The following is a 16,597-nucleotide window of genomic DNA, read 5'->3' on the forward strand; positions in this document are numbered from 1 at the left end:
ATCCCCTAACTTAGATTATTTTTTAACTGTTTACTTGGGATATTACTGTTGATTTTGGCAATCAGATAGTGATGAAAGACATATGCCAATTATTCTCTCAAAATCTGGCTATTTAGTGTAACAGCCATGATCCTCTCTTACCACTTGGGCTTTGTGAGCTTTGCATTACATTGTTTTGAGCCCCCAAACAACAGTCTTTACCAAATCCCCACATCACTGTAGGTGTTTCAGTCACATCACTAGCACTGAATAAACTTGCAAGTGAAACTATTAAAACCCACTTAATTTTAAAGGTGACTCTGTAACAGGGATAAGAACTGAAAGCTGTACCTTTCAGCCTCTGCATTTTTGTCTTTGTTTAGAATGGTAGAAGAAGCCATCCGGAAGGAAGAAAGATTAAGAGTATCTAGAAACTAGCTGTTTGACAGAGACAAAACTGCTGATAACGAATGGGTTGTGTCTGTCTTTTTTTGGCTGATCACAACAGAGGTCTGAAGCAAAACAGAAAGTCTTGATACGTTTGTGTAAAGAGGCAATAGCATAAGGGCGGGCAGCAGGAGTTCAGCTGAAGTTCAGGGCAGATGCTGCCATTAGTTTACTCCACAGGAAAGTAAAATTGCTTCCGGATTTACCTCTTCCTCCCAACATCAGTGCTGAGCCATGCTGTGTCGCAGAGTCACAATGTCAGTAGGAAAGCAGTCTTTTAGCAGGATACCACGTTCACGATGGCAGTCCAGCTCTTCAATAAATCCATACCAGTAGATGACTAATCCAGGGCCAAATCTATCAAGCAAAAAAAGGAAAATGAACTATGTGACTATATTATGGGAAATTTAATTTCCCACCTCTGTGATTCCAACACAAGTAGATCTGTTAATTTCACTGCAAAATTGAAGAGCATTTAACCTCCATTCAATTTTCAAATTTTGATCAATGTTGATTTGATAGACATCATTAATTAGTGATTCCGTGAATAAAAATGCTATTTAGAGACTCAAACAATCCACATCAGGTATTTTTTTCTTTGAATACTCTGCACATATAAATAAAAAAATACATACGTCTTAAATATTAAGTAACATTCAGTAACTTGGACACATACAGAAATCTTTCTTGCCATGCGCTATGGTTTTTCAGATTTGAGTGTGCAGGTATTAAAACCACAAACAAATTATAATACCATGAAGATAACAATAAACCCTTAAAATACAATCTCCATAATAAGTTATTTTTCAGGTACTTAGTAAGGTAAAGCACAATTCAGAAGAAACAGAAAGTTCGTGCTGTAACGTCTCTGAAATGTGCCTCAGGAATTCCTCGGATATTGCTAACTCTGACTGATCCCCACTAGGCAATCTCAGGAAGTAGCCCCATGGACTATTTTACCCATCAGGAAGTTCAGACCTTCAGGCTGGGTTCATAAAGAAGTAATCACTATCAATCACTGTGTACTGCGATATGTTTTGCACATCAGTTTCACGTTTTTCCTACTGAGAGCACTTAATTAAAGGGCAGCACTACTTTTGGTGTAGTGTTGCAGGAATTTTACAGTGAAATCATAAATTATGAATGTTGGGTTAGTAAAAGGATGTCTAAAAACAGAACTGCTTTCTGTAGTCTAACATTACAGCAGTCTGTACAACATTAGGCCAAAAAGCTTTTTCTTTCCTTGATTTATTATATGCTGTAGTGAACTTGCCAAAACTAACAGTGCAGGATGAGCTGTTAGATACCGTCTGTACAAGAAAAAGTTCAATACAATGTCATGTAATGGTTTATATGCAGAGCCATGCTCAGGACTCAACCAATATGGTAGCCAATTATGTTAACGTTTAATTATAATAAAAATGTGCTGAGAGGCACAGTGACCTAAATGAGCAGACAATACAAGCAGTCAAAGCCATAGATAGTGCCAGACTGGCTTCATGAAGGTGGTTTCTTTCCAACAATATGGAGAAAACTATTTGATGTGCTCATGTAATGAAATAGGCATCAAAGGAAGGAGAAACCCCTGTGGTTTCCTCCTGCAGTTTCAATTAGATACGGTAGTCTTTTGCCTGAAACTACTGCAGAGTGTTGCAACATTTTGGTCTACAGCTACTACTCTTCAACTTCCAAGTGGCCCCAGTTCAGTGGCAGAGTAAACTATCCCTCAGCATAGCTGGGGCCACACTGGCAAATGTGCTTTTTGAAACTGAAAGATGATACTTGAAAGTTGTAAGGTTAAAACTTTGACAAATCTGGCTATACTAGATAACATATCCTAACATGATTGGCAATGAAAACAGCACCGACTAAAAAGTGGCTCATACGGAAGGACATTGCTGCCTACACCCAATTTCTAAGTTTTCTCTATCTGGCCAACAACTTCAGCCTTTACTGTCTGTAAGGACATGTCTGTATTTTCCTTTGCTTAAGTTCACATGGGGCCAAGACATGCAGAACCTCACTGTACCACAGAGGCCAGACAGCCTAGCAGGAGCGAGGGGCCAACGGCAAGGGAAGCCACAGACTGATGCTCCTGGCCGCTGGTGAGAGACAGCTGATGTGGGCTGGACCCCAACTTCTGTTATTTCACAGACTATGTATCTATTCCCACATCAAGAATACACAAAAATGGAATAATTGGGTGAGGATGTACTTTTGTACTAACCAAAGTTATTTTAAAAGCAAAAATCCCCAGAAGATAGGGTACCTTATATTTATAATGGGCTATTTTATGCAAGGCAGAAGCTATGAAATGTATGTAAGTAGTTACTCATTACGAGCACATGTGCCAGGTAAAATCCTGATGCTAATGAGCAGCTGCTCACCCAAGTTTTGAAGGGTTCATTTTGCTGTCTGGCTGTTTGAATCCCCCATCCACTGCAAAATACATGTGGCACTGTGCTTAAGTAATTTGTTATTTTTTGAAACTGTAATTTTAAACATTACTATTTCAAGACACTTCAAAAGGCTAATTTGTGTCTTTCTAGCAAATCATCTCAGCTCAAGCACAATTTTTGAGGCACTCAAAAAATTATGTTCAGAAATGCCAAATTTGATAATAAAATTTATATACAAGAACATCTGCAGACATTAATGGCAGAAGCAAGTACATCTTTAGCATGAAAACATCAGTCTATCCTGTGTGTTTGACTGTGGTGTTATAGTGAAACTGCCTAGTGCTGCCTAGGTCACACCTTTTCAACTCTTCTGTGTCATTTCTTCTATTATAGCTCTATATGTATGATCACATAAAAAACATGCCATACTTTTGTTTAAAAATACTTAAGTGCAGTACTTAAGACCAGAATTAACTTTTTGGCATATTAAGCATTTGCCACTATCAGGAACTCCTGTTGCTAAGTGCTAATTTCTCTCTCATTAGCACCCAAAGTTGGCAAATCACAACGTCTCTGGTTAATTACTGCGGCCTTAATTTGAAAAGACACTTAACCTTTTCGTGTGAGGGGATGAGGTAGGGAAGTGTAATCTACAAGTAAGAACTATCCTTTTTTAATTTGTCTCCTTCCAAAGTGCAGGTATCGCACCATGAAGAATGGAAGTCAGTGCTGTGAATTACAAGGTAAAGCTACAAATTGATTTCTACATCAACTGTAACATTTAACAAGTTAGTGACTAACCGCAGTTTACACAGGTGAATGAACTAAAATGACAGAATGCTTACGCAGTGCAGTTTACACAGGAGAACGAACTAAAATGACAGAATGCTTACGCAGTATTGCTGTGGAAAGGGGATGCATTCAGTAGGTCCAAGGAGAAAAGAAAAATGGTTATAAGACTACATAGATGCAAGATAGGCCAGGTTATCTCATTTCATAAGAAAGAACCATTGGAGAAATTTTAAGCATAAAACAAAAATCACCTTACAATGTAACAAACTACTGAACTCCTATGGATTTCCTTCTTGCTCAGAAAAATTGTATAAATCCCTAAAAATGTGCTTAACTTATATTTTCCCTCCTGTCTTTAGTTCTTAGACTGAAAAGCTTAGGTGTGAAGGAACATATCCAGAAGTTATACAAAAGTGTAGTTTTAGCTATTCCAGTGAAACTATTGCTTTTAGAACTTTACTTTTATAAGGAGTTTCTTTTTAAAGCTGATAAGCAATCCAAGTAACTAAGGTTTGGTTAATTCTATGCACTAAAAATAGAACAAACAGGAAATATAGAGGCAAGCTTCCTTCAGAACATAATAAACACAGCAAGAGAAATTTGTCCACAAAGACCGCATCAGTTTACTTAAAAATCAACCAATAAATATGTAGTTACCATTACGTAAATCCTGGTTTAGTCATTGTATAGTTTTGACATTCAAAGGTAGCCAAAGTCAACTCAGCTGCACTTGGGGTCTGAGTGCCAAAAGTGCCCAAAGGGAGGCAGGCAGGCTTATGACCCCAAGGCATGGCAAGATGTGAACAGGATTACAAAAGTTTGTGGATTAGGTTAGGCATAATTTAGGTTTGATATAGAAGACTAAATTTAGTCCAAGCACTAAAGGCAGCAGATGGCCTATTTCAAAAAATCAACTGAAGCATTTGAGGTAGATAGTATAGTTTATGTATAATTAGATACAATTGCAGGTTCAACAAGTTCTTCAGATAAAACTTACATCTGACCATAGTATTTACTCTAAATAAGTCAGGTTTGCACTCATTTCAGACTGTTCAGAGCATGTTTTGTACCAGTTCAATGATACAAATGCTGAAAGAAACCCATAGTTAAGGAAGTATGCTGATAATCCTGGGACACTGAGTTTGGTCTTAGAAAGGAGTTTCACAGAGATATGTTGAAAAACCAGGAAGGTAAATTCAGATAACCCAAAGCAAAATGGTTCTTTGTCTTAAAGAAACCCTAATAACAACAAACCAAAGATGGGGTCATTTAAAAAAAAAGGGAAAGAAAAAACCTAAGTAAAATGTGAATCTGGGTTTAACTTGCCCTCCAGCTGAACTAGTTTTGTGCTAGAAAAGAAAAAGAGACTTTTATTTATTTATCAAAGTGGCCCAGTAGGCTCACACATATTCTACTTCACTTCAAGAGAAACTACTTTCTAGTAATGTCTTTTCTTCTGGAATGTCTGTGTGGGGTCCATACTAGCTTCTAACGATTTGCCTAGACATGTGGCTGTTGTGAGGGGATTTTTTCACCATCAAAAAGCCTTGCATGTGGTTTTATGAAAAATGCTTTTCAACACACTGCTTGATACTGAACAGAAATGTAAAACAACTTGCAATTGTTTTCAAATAAATGTTCACTTCATTTATTCTTAGTCTATTTGTTATAGATGGGTTGTATGCATCTCAGCATAATGTAAATAATTTTCAATCCAAGAGACTCTCATAATGAAATGCTGGCATATGAATTATTATTGCTAATACGCATGCATTTAAGCCAATATTTTATCAAACAGATTCAGCCGAGTATTAATGTTACGAAGGCTTAACAGTCTACTTGGTTGGTAATTTTAATTATGAAGGTCACACCTGAGTGTGTCTTTGAAGGACTGCATTCTGATTCCTCACTTTTCAATGTCAGATCATCAACAGTGTCAGCTAAAAAGCTGGCTTTGTTTTCTAGTTTTTAAATATCAGGCACATCAAAGCTTTTCCAGCACACCACTACTTATTTCCTGGAAAAGGGGAATTACAAAAGTTCACAAATGAACTATTACATTCTAAGTCAACTTAACATCGTTCTTCATAATCACAGTTCTGAGCAAATGGGTTTTACTCATAGTACTAACAGACCCTGAGGATAACATAATTAACTCCTCCTGTAATATCTAAACAGTTTACTGTTTAAAGAGTCTCAACTTTATTTCAGTGTACTTGTAGAAGTCTCATTTGTGTCAGTGAAGGGAATCTGGAGACTGGTAGAGCTAGGCTAGTAGGTGACAACTGCAGATCATATTTTCAAGTAGGGTCCATTGACATCAGTCAGCCAACTTCCTTATGTCTAGAGCAGTTTACTACTGCTGATGACACAGCATTATATATCTTGACAAACATTTAATAGCCACTGCTCAGAAACTTACTTTGGTTCGCAATAAATTTTCCATTTAAATAGCTACTGCAATCCAAATTCAGAATAGTTTATAAAAAGGTATTTTTTCCCACTGTTCATTTATATAAGGTTTTAAAACCAAATAAAAGTACTTGTGCAGGAAGACAGTGCATTTTAAAAACTCTGAATGCAATTTAAAGATAATTGTGGGGTTTTATTATCCCCATCAGTTTTCAAATCCTCCAGACACTTTTGTGATCCAGTGACATACACAGAGCACCTTATTGCTTTGACTTCACCAAATTTGGTTGAAAGAAAAAGAAATCCAGTACTTAGTAAAATCAAGTAACTGAATGATACTTTTTGCTTTAAAAATCGAATGCTTAACCTATAACCCAGATGGCTACATTATTTTTGTGCCCAACTCCCTCAAGCTACTTAACACTGACTTCCTGCAGCAGCAACTGCACGAAAATAAATTTGCTTGCAAATGTGGCTCAAGAAAGTTTAACAAGTTCTGATCACATAGTTTTAAAGATAATAGGAAACTTCTCCATGGCCCTAACAAGCACTATATCAAGCCTCACACACAGAAGTTAGCAGTATAGTATGTGTCAAGGATCCAGGTGTCCCCTTTGTGCTGCTTAAGGTGAAATTAAGCAAGTAAAAGCTAATCTGCTTTAAGCTTTTATGTTACCACAGTAGTTGGGGGAAGTCTTATTTTTACTGAAGAGAAGGAAAAAAATCAAAGTCTATTAATATTCTATGAGACTCTCATTTCCAAGGAGGTTTTGACTCAAAAGTGAGAACTTGTTTTGGGCTGAGAAAGGTAGGCATTTCCACGCATGCCAGATACTGATGTTACATGCCATTGATGTGGACGTTAGACTTGTTGGGTGAAAAAAAGGTGGGTGGAAACTAATATCAGACCTCTGTTTCGATAGTTACACCTCACTTGGATATGATTAAATCTTAATAAGCTTTTTGTCACACTAGCTGTCTTTTTATCTCTGCAATGAGACCGTTAAGGTTTCAGTGAAATAGCAGCATTTCATCAGGCTTATAATATGATTTAATTACTTTTGGCATTTGGAGAAATAAAAACAAATCAACTGATATTTATGTGGACATAAGGGAACATTTAAAATATGTCAGAATTTTGCATAGCACAATTTGAAAATCCATATTAATAGACTGCACCAGAAACTGTGCAAGCCACTGTCATTAAAATATTATAAGCACAATATAACTTTTAGCTGCATAATACATTTTTTAATAAACAAACTGTCGAAACACATTCTTCACTTACACTTATTCATTCAGATCTGAGTACTGTTCTCCAGGCAAATAAAGGTTTTTTCTAATCCTCAATGACAAGTTAGGCTTTTTAAAAAATGTAGTTCTCATGGAATTAACTTTTAAAAATCTATGATTAAATAACATTAAGGTTACAGTAATTTTCAAGGATCAAGGCTTTCTAAGTGAAGACTGATGCACTGAATGAGAAAGAAAATACATACTGGCTCAAGGCAGCCTGTCATTAAGAGAAGAGAGTCTTAAGTGAACTTTGATTTTCTCAAGCTTTGTTGGTTCATGTCCTAACTTCTACTGGAATATATTATTTTGTTGTTTATTAGCAATATTGCAGATGCTCAACTCTCAAAGTGGCTGTGTGTACTTGAGATAAACCATTTTTTTCTTTCAGTCTCAGCATGTTCAAAATCAGGTAGCTGTGTTCTTTGCATATCAGACTGTAAGGTTTTGTACTGTAGAGATACACTATAATGGGACCCTATGCCTGCACTACAGGATTGGGTTGATGTACTGAAAATTAACATGGTACTCACGTCAACATTTTAGAAAAGAAATTGTTAATCCTTATACTGCTGGACTGTTTCATGAAATATATGGCCAAAGTTTTTTCATAGAATGGTTTGGTTGGAAGGCACCTTAAAGACCATCTAGTTCCAAGCCCACTGCTGTGGGCAGGCATGCCATTCACTAGATCAGGTTGCTCAGGGCCCCATGAAACCTGTCCTTGAACACTTTCAGGATAGGGCATCCACAACTTCTCTGGGCAACCTGTTCCAGTGCTTCACCACTCTCTGTGTAAAGAATTTCCTCGTAACATCTCATGCAAACTTGCCCTCTTTCAGTTTAAAACCATTGCTCCTTGTCCTGTCACTATCTGCCTGTATAAAACCCTCCTTTCCCTCCTTTTGATAACCTCCCTTTAGGTACTATAAGGCTGCTATATGGTCTCCCTGAAGCTTTCTCTTCTCCAGGCTGAAGAACCCCTGCTCCTTCAGCCTCTCTTTGTAAGAGAGGTGCTCCAGCTCTCTGATGATTTTCTTGGCCCTCTTCTGGAACTGCTTTAACAGGTCGATGTCTTTCTTGTGCTGAGTACCCCAGAGCTAGATGCAGCACTCCAGATATGGTCTCACAGAAGGAGAGCAGAAGGGCAGAATCCCCTCCCTCCACACTGCAAGAATGTTGTTTTGCCTTGAAAAGGCAGGGAACAAAGATGGTTGTTTGCATTACAGAACTATTCCATATATTGTTGCTGAAAGCAACAATTTCTGATTAAATTCAGGCAAAGAATGGTGCTTCCTGACATACTTGCTTGTTACTCAGTTTCCCTCAGAAAACCTTATACCATTAGTTTGCTTCCCAGACGCTGCCGATGCAAGGTCACTATTGTTTGATTCTGCCCATTTTAAGATGTGGGTAAGCACTGAGAGGAGTTACTGAGGTTATTTCAAACATTTTGTTAAACTCACAGCAGCCCTCCCAAAGGAATGCTTAGCTGCAAACTACCTCTTATCCTGGGTGACAGAAAACATGAGAAAAGCTTTTGAGTACTGTTAGATTGAGGTTCAGGCAGCCATAAGTGCTGGTCACCTCATGTTGCCACTAAGTGATTAATAGTTGTTTATTTTTAGGGCTGGAAGTAACAGGCTATCCTAAGGCCAGTGCAAGATGATATCTGAATAATCTGTGAGTGCCTCATAGTTTGCAGCAATCCTTTCTGTGCAGCTGTTTGTCTGGTGTCAGCGCTTGCCAGAGCGATAGGATATGCCAAAAGTGCATTTAACAGAGGAGGCAGAACTGCTCTCATAGCAATTGATTTTTGTTTAATAATTATTGTAAAATAGAACTAAACTTATCAGAAAAGTTGTTCAGCAAATTCTGGTAGCAAAAATGTTGATAAATAAAGGCACAATGGGCCTGTGTGTTAAGCATTTGCTGAGTATAAATCTTGGAGCCAGCATGAAATCTATCTCAAGACGTTTTGAATGAATTATTACACAATTCTGTATCTCCAAATCCTTAAACACAAATATACAATAAAACAAACAATGTAACAGATGAATTAACAAATGGAGGACAGCTCATTTGTGCTTCTAACTTCCCAGATCAGAGAATTAGTCCAAGATAGGATAGTAAACACACTAAGTATCTCCACACAATGTTGCCTAGCAGTTAACTACGAAATACACTATGGTGCATAACTGACAAGCAGAAATATTTTGTGTGATGCTGTACTTAAATTTACTGTCTCTCAAAGTGTAAGCCACCTATTAAACAGGGAACAGATGAAAAAGAAAGTAATACATCTGCTGCCCATTACTGTGGCACCTGATGCCCACCCAGAAGGAATTACCACTTATTTCTAATGACTGATGCTCTTCAGCTTGTCTCCCAGTTGATACCTATACTCAGTGTCTGTTCAATCCAAGTTGGTCCTGCCCCACTTCATATTTGAAAATAACTTAGGTTATAGTTGTCATTTAGAAAAGGAGTGCATCATGAGATACACAAGACTTATGTATCACCTGCAAAACATCTAGTCTCCCAGAAGAGGTATTTTCACATGGTGAAAGCTGGAGACTGTTCCAGAGAAGAATTCTCTAGGAGATCACCAAAGCAATCTGTAGCAGTGTTCCATTCATTATTAGATGAAAGAAGTGCATAACTGAGTATGTACAAAGAAATCTACTTCCCTTTCTTGCCTTCCATCTCCTTCATGATTTACAAACACACAGACATACACATAGCTCTACTACATGTACCTTATAAAAAATTTGTGCTATTTAGATTTATTTACAAGTTATTTGTTACTTCCTAGTATATACTAACAGCAGAAACAATTTTATTTCAGCTTTCTTATTATGCACTGAACCTTTCTGGGCTCACCATCAAGGTACAGTTTTCTGTTCAAAATACATTAAAATGTACATGGCCATGTAAGTGAGCACAGAAGGAGGAAGAGGAAGAATAAGAGGAAAATGAGGGAATTTGTGAAGGTTTAAAAGCAACAGCAGATTAGTCAAGTTAGCTAGTGGCATATTACAATCCATGTCTGATGAGAGTTAAGCCAGAACTCTGCAACATGACAAAATCACATTAGTATTAATATTTTCCCTCATATAATAACACATTAAAAATAGTGGAAGAAAAGATAGACTACATCTTCCTGTGTTTTCTTTCTTTTTCACACTTTGCCATGCAATTGTTAGATTGCTAGATAAAGGAACACTTGGTTGGCAGATATCTAAGCACACCAGAGATAGCACTAGCAGAAAAACAAAACAGAAAAAGTGTGTATTGAGCTGCTAGTCCTATTCAATTCCTGCTCCTGTTAAGATAAAAGCAAATCAAATAGAAAATAAAAGCAACAAGAAGAAAAAGAACCACAACTTTTTCCTCCAAGCTCAAGTAAGAAGCTTGGAACATCATGAACAGCCAAACAGCATCCAGTTTTACCAGCCTTTCTGAGACTTGGCTAACTTCCACCCAAGTACAGCCACTTTGATGTTTTTTGGTTCTTAACATTGCCTAAAAGCCCAGAGCAAGTACATTAAGCAATAAGGTTTGTGTGAACCGCTGCCTTTCCCTCTCCCTTGTCAGCCAAAAATTGCAGAGTTTTTTTGTTTCTTATTTAAAGTGCTTATTTTCTAATGTTCTCCCTGTATTTGTGATTGCAATGTCAAAGCACACCATGTGTTCAAAACGTAATGAAGGACAGAGGTTAAAAATGGTTCCTGAATTCCACGGTTGCTGTACTCTTACAGGAACCTCTTGAGAAAGCTGTCTCTCACAGAAATCCACTTGTCAGGAACAGCCATAATGCAGCTTAAGGAGAGGTGCTGACATAAGGTTTCCATCTGCTCCAACCTCAGCACAGATCACTGAATATGTTGAAGATGGGAATAACGCCTTCAACTTGAACTAACTAATGGAAGCCCAATATAGACAATAAAAGATACTCAAGATATTTTTCCTGTCAGTCCCTTCAGTTTATAGTACTCTTGTAAAAGAAAGGGGGGTGTCTTCCTGTCTGGTCAACCTATACCACCACTAGCTGGAAGGCATATCCCCCCTCCATCCAAACCCCAAAACCACACATAAAAAGAAAAGACAGCCCATAAGAGGGTAGAGAGAACAACTGCACCTCATTAAATTAAACAGTCAATGAATATTTAGGCAATTTGAACTATTTCCTTCTACTTCTAGGATCTCTTCATACCAAGTACCGGCTTTTGACAAAGATTTGTAAATCTATTTCTCTGCCTTTGAGGTATCAAATTTTTTACAAATCAGTATTTCTACACTCGAGGTAACTTTGACACATAGTTTGAAGTAACTGAATTGACTTGGAATTAGACGTGCACAAAAGACTAGCGCACCTCTGTTAGACATTACATATTACTATAGACCAATACAAATACACCCTGCAAGTCTGACACCATCTTCCTGAACAATTAGATGAATCCTCAGTGGGACTGAGAGCTTTTCAGCACCAAGACTTTGAAATGCAGAATTCTGCTTTGACAAAGTTATTTCCATCAGGCTACAGAGATGCAAACTGACTGATTATCACTTGAAATAGTGTGATAATATTCTGCCCTGGTTGCAAAACAAAGATGTGTGGTCAAAAAACTCATCTGCCCCAGACTCCTTCCCTGCTCAGAAGTACCTGACAGCAAGATGTATAAATCAATGCAGGCATATACATTTTTTCCCTTAAGCCTCCATAGGCCTAAAGCACTAGGATAAACTGCTAAAGAAAACTTGCACAGGTATTGCATTTTTGCGGAGGGTAAATAGGACTTCCAGTTTGAGAGCAGAATATCTCTCCGTTTCCACAGCTGCTAAATCCACATTAACATTTTTAAAAGCTATTTCTAAAGCCATACCAATAGATTAAGCATTACTTTTAGTTAAGTTCAAAGAGAAGAAAAAGTACAGCTTTGCCTGCTCTACCTGATTTCACTATGGCAACAGCTGAAAAACGGTAAATTCAGGAGATTAAGAGAACTATAATTCCAGCTGAACCAGCAAAAATAAGAATTAAAAATTAATTTATAATTTCTTGATTACCTACAGGCACTTTTGAACCATTCTTTAAATTAAAAAAATCAACTCAGACTTCATACAAAATGATAGAAATGGTATAGAACAATACAGAACAGCTTCTATTTGCGTAAGTAATGTTTCCACTTTAATGTACTTATTTGCTCTCATTTGCGTAACACTGCCAACATTTAGTACTGTGCAAATTTATGGAAATCTGACTTAAAAGGTCTTTGTGGTACTGAGTGATTTTTAAATTTTTTATATACTTATACTCAAGTGACTCGATGAGATACTGGAATAAATGAAATATAACTGAGTAGCATGTAATGATGTCTTGTGACATGCTGTGAGGTAATATAGGCAGTAACATGTCATCATTGTGGGTAAAATAATCCAAATGCTTTGACACTGGTTTACTTTGCACAAAAGTCTTTCCCACGACTCTAAAAATCTATGAATAAAACCTGATAGATTTTTTTCCCCATGGGCATTTAAGGACAATTGTGCATTGCAGAATACCTTATTACATGCGGCAGGAGTTGCGGGATTGTCCAATATTTATGTTAGAGGAACCCAAACTGCATTCTACCTTTTAGAAAATACAACAAGCCCTAACCAGATACTATATCTGGATTGCTATTGTGTAAATATATATTTAAAAAAAATCATAGAATCACAGAATGGATAAGGCTGGAAGGGACCACAATAGGTCATCTGGTCCAACCTCCCTGCTCAAGTAGGGTCATCCTAGAGTACATGGCACAGCATTGTGTACACATGGTTCTTGAACATCTCCAGTCAGGGAGACTCTACAACCTCTCTGGACAATCTCTTTCAGTGCTTGGTCACCCACACAGTAAAGAAGTTCTTCCTCATATTCAGGAGAAACTTCCTATGCATGTTTCTGCCCATTGCTTCTTGTATTGCTCAGCACCTCTGAGAAGAGCCTGGCTCCATCCTCTTGACACTCTCCCTTCAGATAAACATTGCTAAGGTCGTGCTTGGTCCACAGTAAAGAAGTTCTTCCTCATATTCAGGAGAAACTTCCTATGCATGTTTCTGCCCATTGCTTCTTGTATTGCTCAGCACCTCTGAGAAGAGCCTGGCTCCATCCTCTTGACACTCTCCCTTCAGATAAACATTGCTAAGGTCCCTTCTCAGTAGTCTCTTCTTGAGGCTGAACAGGTCCAGCTCCCTTAGCCTTCCTCATAAGACAGAACCTCCAGTCCCTAAATCATCTAAACTTCCTATGCATGTTTCTGCCCATTGCTTCTTGTATTGCTCAGCACCTCTGAGAAGAGCCTGGCTCCATCCTCTTGACACTCTCCCTTCAGATAAACATTGCTAAGGTCCCTTCTCAGTAGTCTCTTCTTGAGGCTGAACAGGTCCAGCTCCCTTAGCCTTCCTCATAAGACAGAACCTCCAGTCCCTAAATCATCTTTGTTACTCTCTGGATCTGCTCCCGGAACTCCAGGTCTCGCTTGTACAGAGGAGCCCAGAACTGGACACAGTACTCCAGATGAGGCCTCACCAGGGCAGAGTAGAGTGCCAGGATCACCTCCCTTGACCTACTGGCAATGCTTTTTCTAATACACTCCATGTACCAATGGCCTTCTTGGACACAAGGACACACTGCTGGCTTGCTGTCCACCAAGATTCCCAGGACCTCTGCAGAGCTGCTTTCCAACAGGTCAGCCCCCAGCCTGCACTGGAGCAGGGGGTTATTCTTCCCCAGGTCTAATAAAAAAAAATCTAATAAATGTAAATTAAAAAAAATTCTAATAAAAGAGTAGATGTGGTGACAGTAAAGGAAGTTTTGACTTTTTGATATCATGGTCTGACAGTCATGACCAATCTAAGAAAGTTTGTTGTCTTAAAAATTAAAGATCCAGAAATTAAACTTTTTTTAGTCACTTTTTTTACTGCAGGTAAATATTCTGACTTTTGTAGATGATCTGCAATTTAACACTAACATGCCCAAAATATTGCTACACTTTGTTTCGAACTTACACACAGATATAAAGTCTGCAATAAAGAAATTCTATTTCACTTGACTCTCCCAGAGGAAGAAGGAATATATCTGTGTAGCAGTTGACCAGTAAAGAGAAACAAAGTGATGCAGCTAAGGAGAGGGCAAAATAATCCTATAAAATGCTGGGAGAGAGATTTTCAGTAAAAATCTAGAAGTACTGTATTTCCTTTAAGACTTGCTTAGCCTTCATCTGGAAACTGTAGAAAGGTCATTCAAGAAAGAGATGTAATATCCAGACATGGAGCAAGGTTACTGCATTGTCCCGGAAAACGAACAGCTGCTCATAAGAGTAGATGAATTTGGTCTTTCCAGCCTAGGAGCGCAAAGGCAGAGGAGAGGTGTAATTGTCCCTCACCAAAACATCATGGAGACCAATGCTATTGGGTCTAGAAAAAACTTCCAGTGAGGGCAGTGGGACCAAACCACTTTAAATTATTTTAAAATCCCACTTGGTAAGTTCAATAAACAGGTTATAAAACATGGTGTTTATCATAGCTGGGGACTAGACAGCGACAAAACTTCACACATTTTAAAATGTAGTACATAAGACAAGGGCTCTCTCAAGCAATTAGAAAAGATATCACCACTGCTAACAAAATTAAACACAGACCCAAATGTTTTTTCCCTACCTGAGGAGCAAAGAAATGCCTGCATAACCTGACATATATTAATAAAATGAGATACCATAAAATTATTCAGAATGCAGGAAAAGAAAGAGTTTTAAAAAAGGTAAGAGTAAAAGGAATCTCCTTTTCAAATTAGCAATATGAATCTGAACCATATTTATTTGCCCACAGACACAGCTTAATAATTTAGTTTTCATAAATGATAATGGACTGTCTGATTTTTATCAAAGGTAACATCTTCAGATTGCGAAGGTTCTCTACACTTGGAAGACAAATAGATAAAGACAAGTTAACTTCTCCTCAAGTCTAAAGCAAAGTGAACAATCAAAGATATGTTGAAGAAATGAAACAACCACCAAACCTCAGAAATCTGAGTAATAGCTCTGTCACTAGTTCCCTGTCCTAGTTTTCAAGGAAAAAAATATTTTATTACCTGTAAGCAATACCCATGTCAGTCACACACTCCCCTCTTTTGAAAAAAATGAATGTATGGATTCTTCTTAAGGTTCTGGTTGTAACGTACATAGCTCATAAAAGCCTGGCCAACCTGGAGAAGGGGACTCAGTGTGGATACTACAGTTTGTAAAGCACACAGCAAATCTAATGGTAAGTGGAGGCACAAAATTCTCGGCACAGGAGTTTTGCCTATAAACCAACTTCCTTGCAGAGCTAAAGTGTGACAGGTGGAGTATAACACAAGTCCTGCTACCTCCAGCAAACTTGCCTGCAGTAAAAATGTCTGAGTAGGTCTGAACATTTCTTGCTTACAAATAGCGCTAAACTCAACAGTAAAACTGAACAAAGCAATGGCAACTGAATCAAATGTGACAGCAAAACTCCCATTTTATGCACACACTTTATTACAGTTCTTAACTTTGTGTTTGTATAGTGAGTGAATTTATGCTTCAGCATGTCTAAAACTGAATTACGGACACATACAGTGGTAATTTTCTTTCCAGTCACCTACCAACAGAATGATTAAAAAAGAGGGCAACTATTCCAGAAGAAAGTGTACACTCAATTCCTTTGTCTTACCTGTCCAGTCACTTACAGAATGAAAATATTTATTGTAAGGATAAGCCATAGAGTGTTAGACATTAGATTTCAAGTGTGAACAAAGAATCACCTCTATCTACTTCCACATACTGCTTCCATCAAGAATCCTTTTCATTACATTGTTTTGGGGATAATTAAAAAATAAGAAGCATGAGAGATGAAAAAAGGTTACAGAACATACTGCCATGGCAGTTTTAGCCTTTGTGAAGACAAAAATATAGAAAGATATATGAAACAAAAGTGTGGTGTCAAACACCTGAACAATAATTACAAAAAACCCCAAAATGCATTATGTTAGAAAAGCAGAGAGTTAAGCCAGTGTCTCCATTCATCATTAACTGGCACTTGCCAATGAACTTGCAACTAAGGCTGATGATAAATAAACAGATACTAAATGATGGCACCTAAATGTTCACCCAACCTGTTCCAGTGCCTCACCACCCTCACATTAAAGAATTTCTTCCTAATATGTAATCTAAACCTACTCTCTCAGTCTGAAGCCATTCCCCCTTGTC

The 16,597-nt window shown here is 37.8% G+C and overlaps 1 protein-coding gene across 1 annotated transcript in view; it reads right to left on the reverse strand.

Moving 5' to 3' along the window:
• Positions 1-603: 603 nt before the first annotated feature.
• Positions 604-16,597, reverse strand: part of LOC103811812 (uncharacterized protein C15orf41 homolog) — a gene marked incomplete at its 5' end in the record, with an annotated part of 65,201 nt that continues 49,207 nt past the window's right edge. The window contains one exon of the mRNA XM_009084810.1: positions 604-783. Coding sequence (XP_009083058.1) covers positions 648-783 — 136 coding nt within the window. The remainder of the gene's footprint in view (positions 784-16,597) is intronic.

The sequence above is a fragment of the Acanthisitta chloris genome, unplaced genomic scaffold, assembly GCF_000695815.1.
Source record: "Acanthisitta chloris isolate BGI_N310 unplaced genomic scaffold, ASM69581v1 scaffold10501, whole genome shotgun sequence".
Taxonomy (NCBI): Eukaryota; Metazoa; Chordata; class Aves; order Passeriformes; family Acanthisittidae; genus Acanthisitta; species Acanthisitta chloris.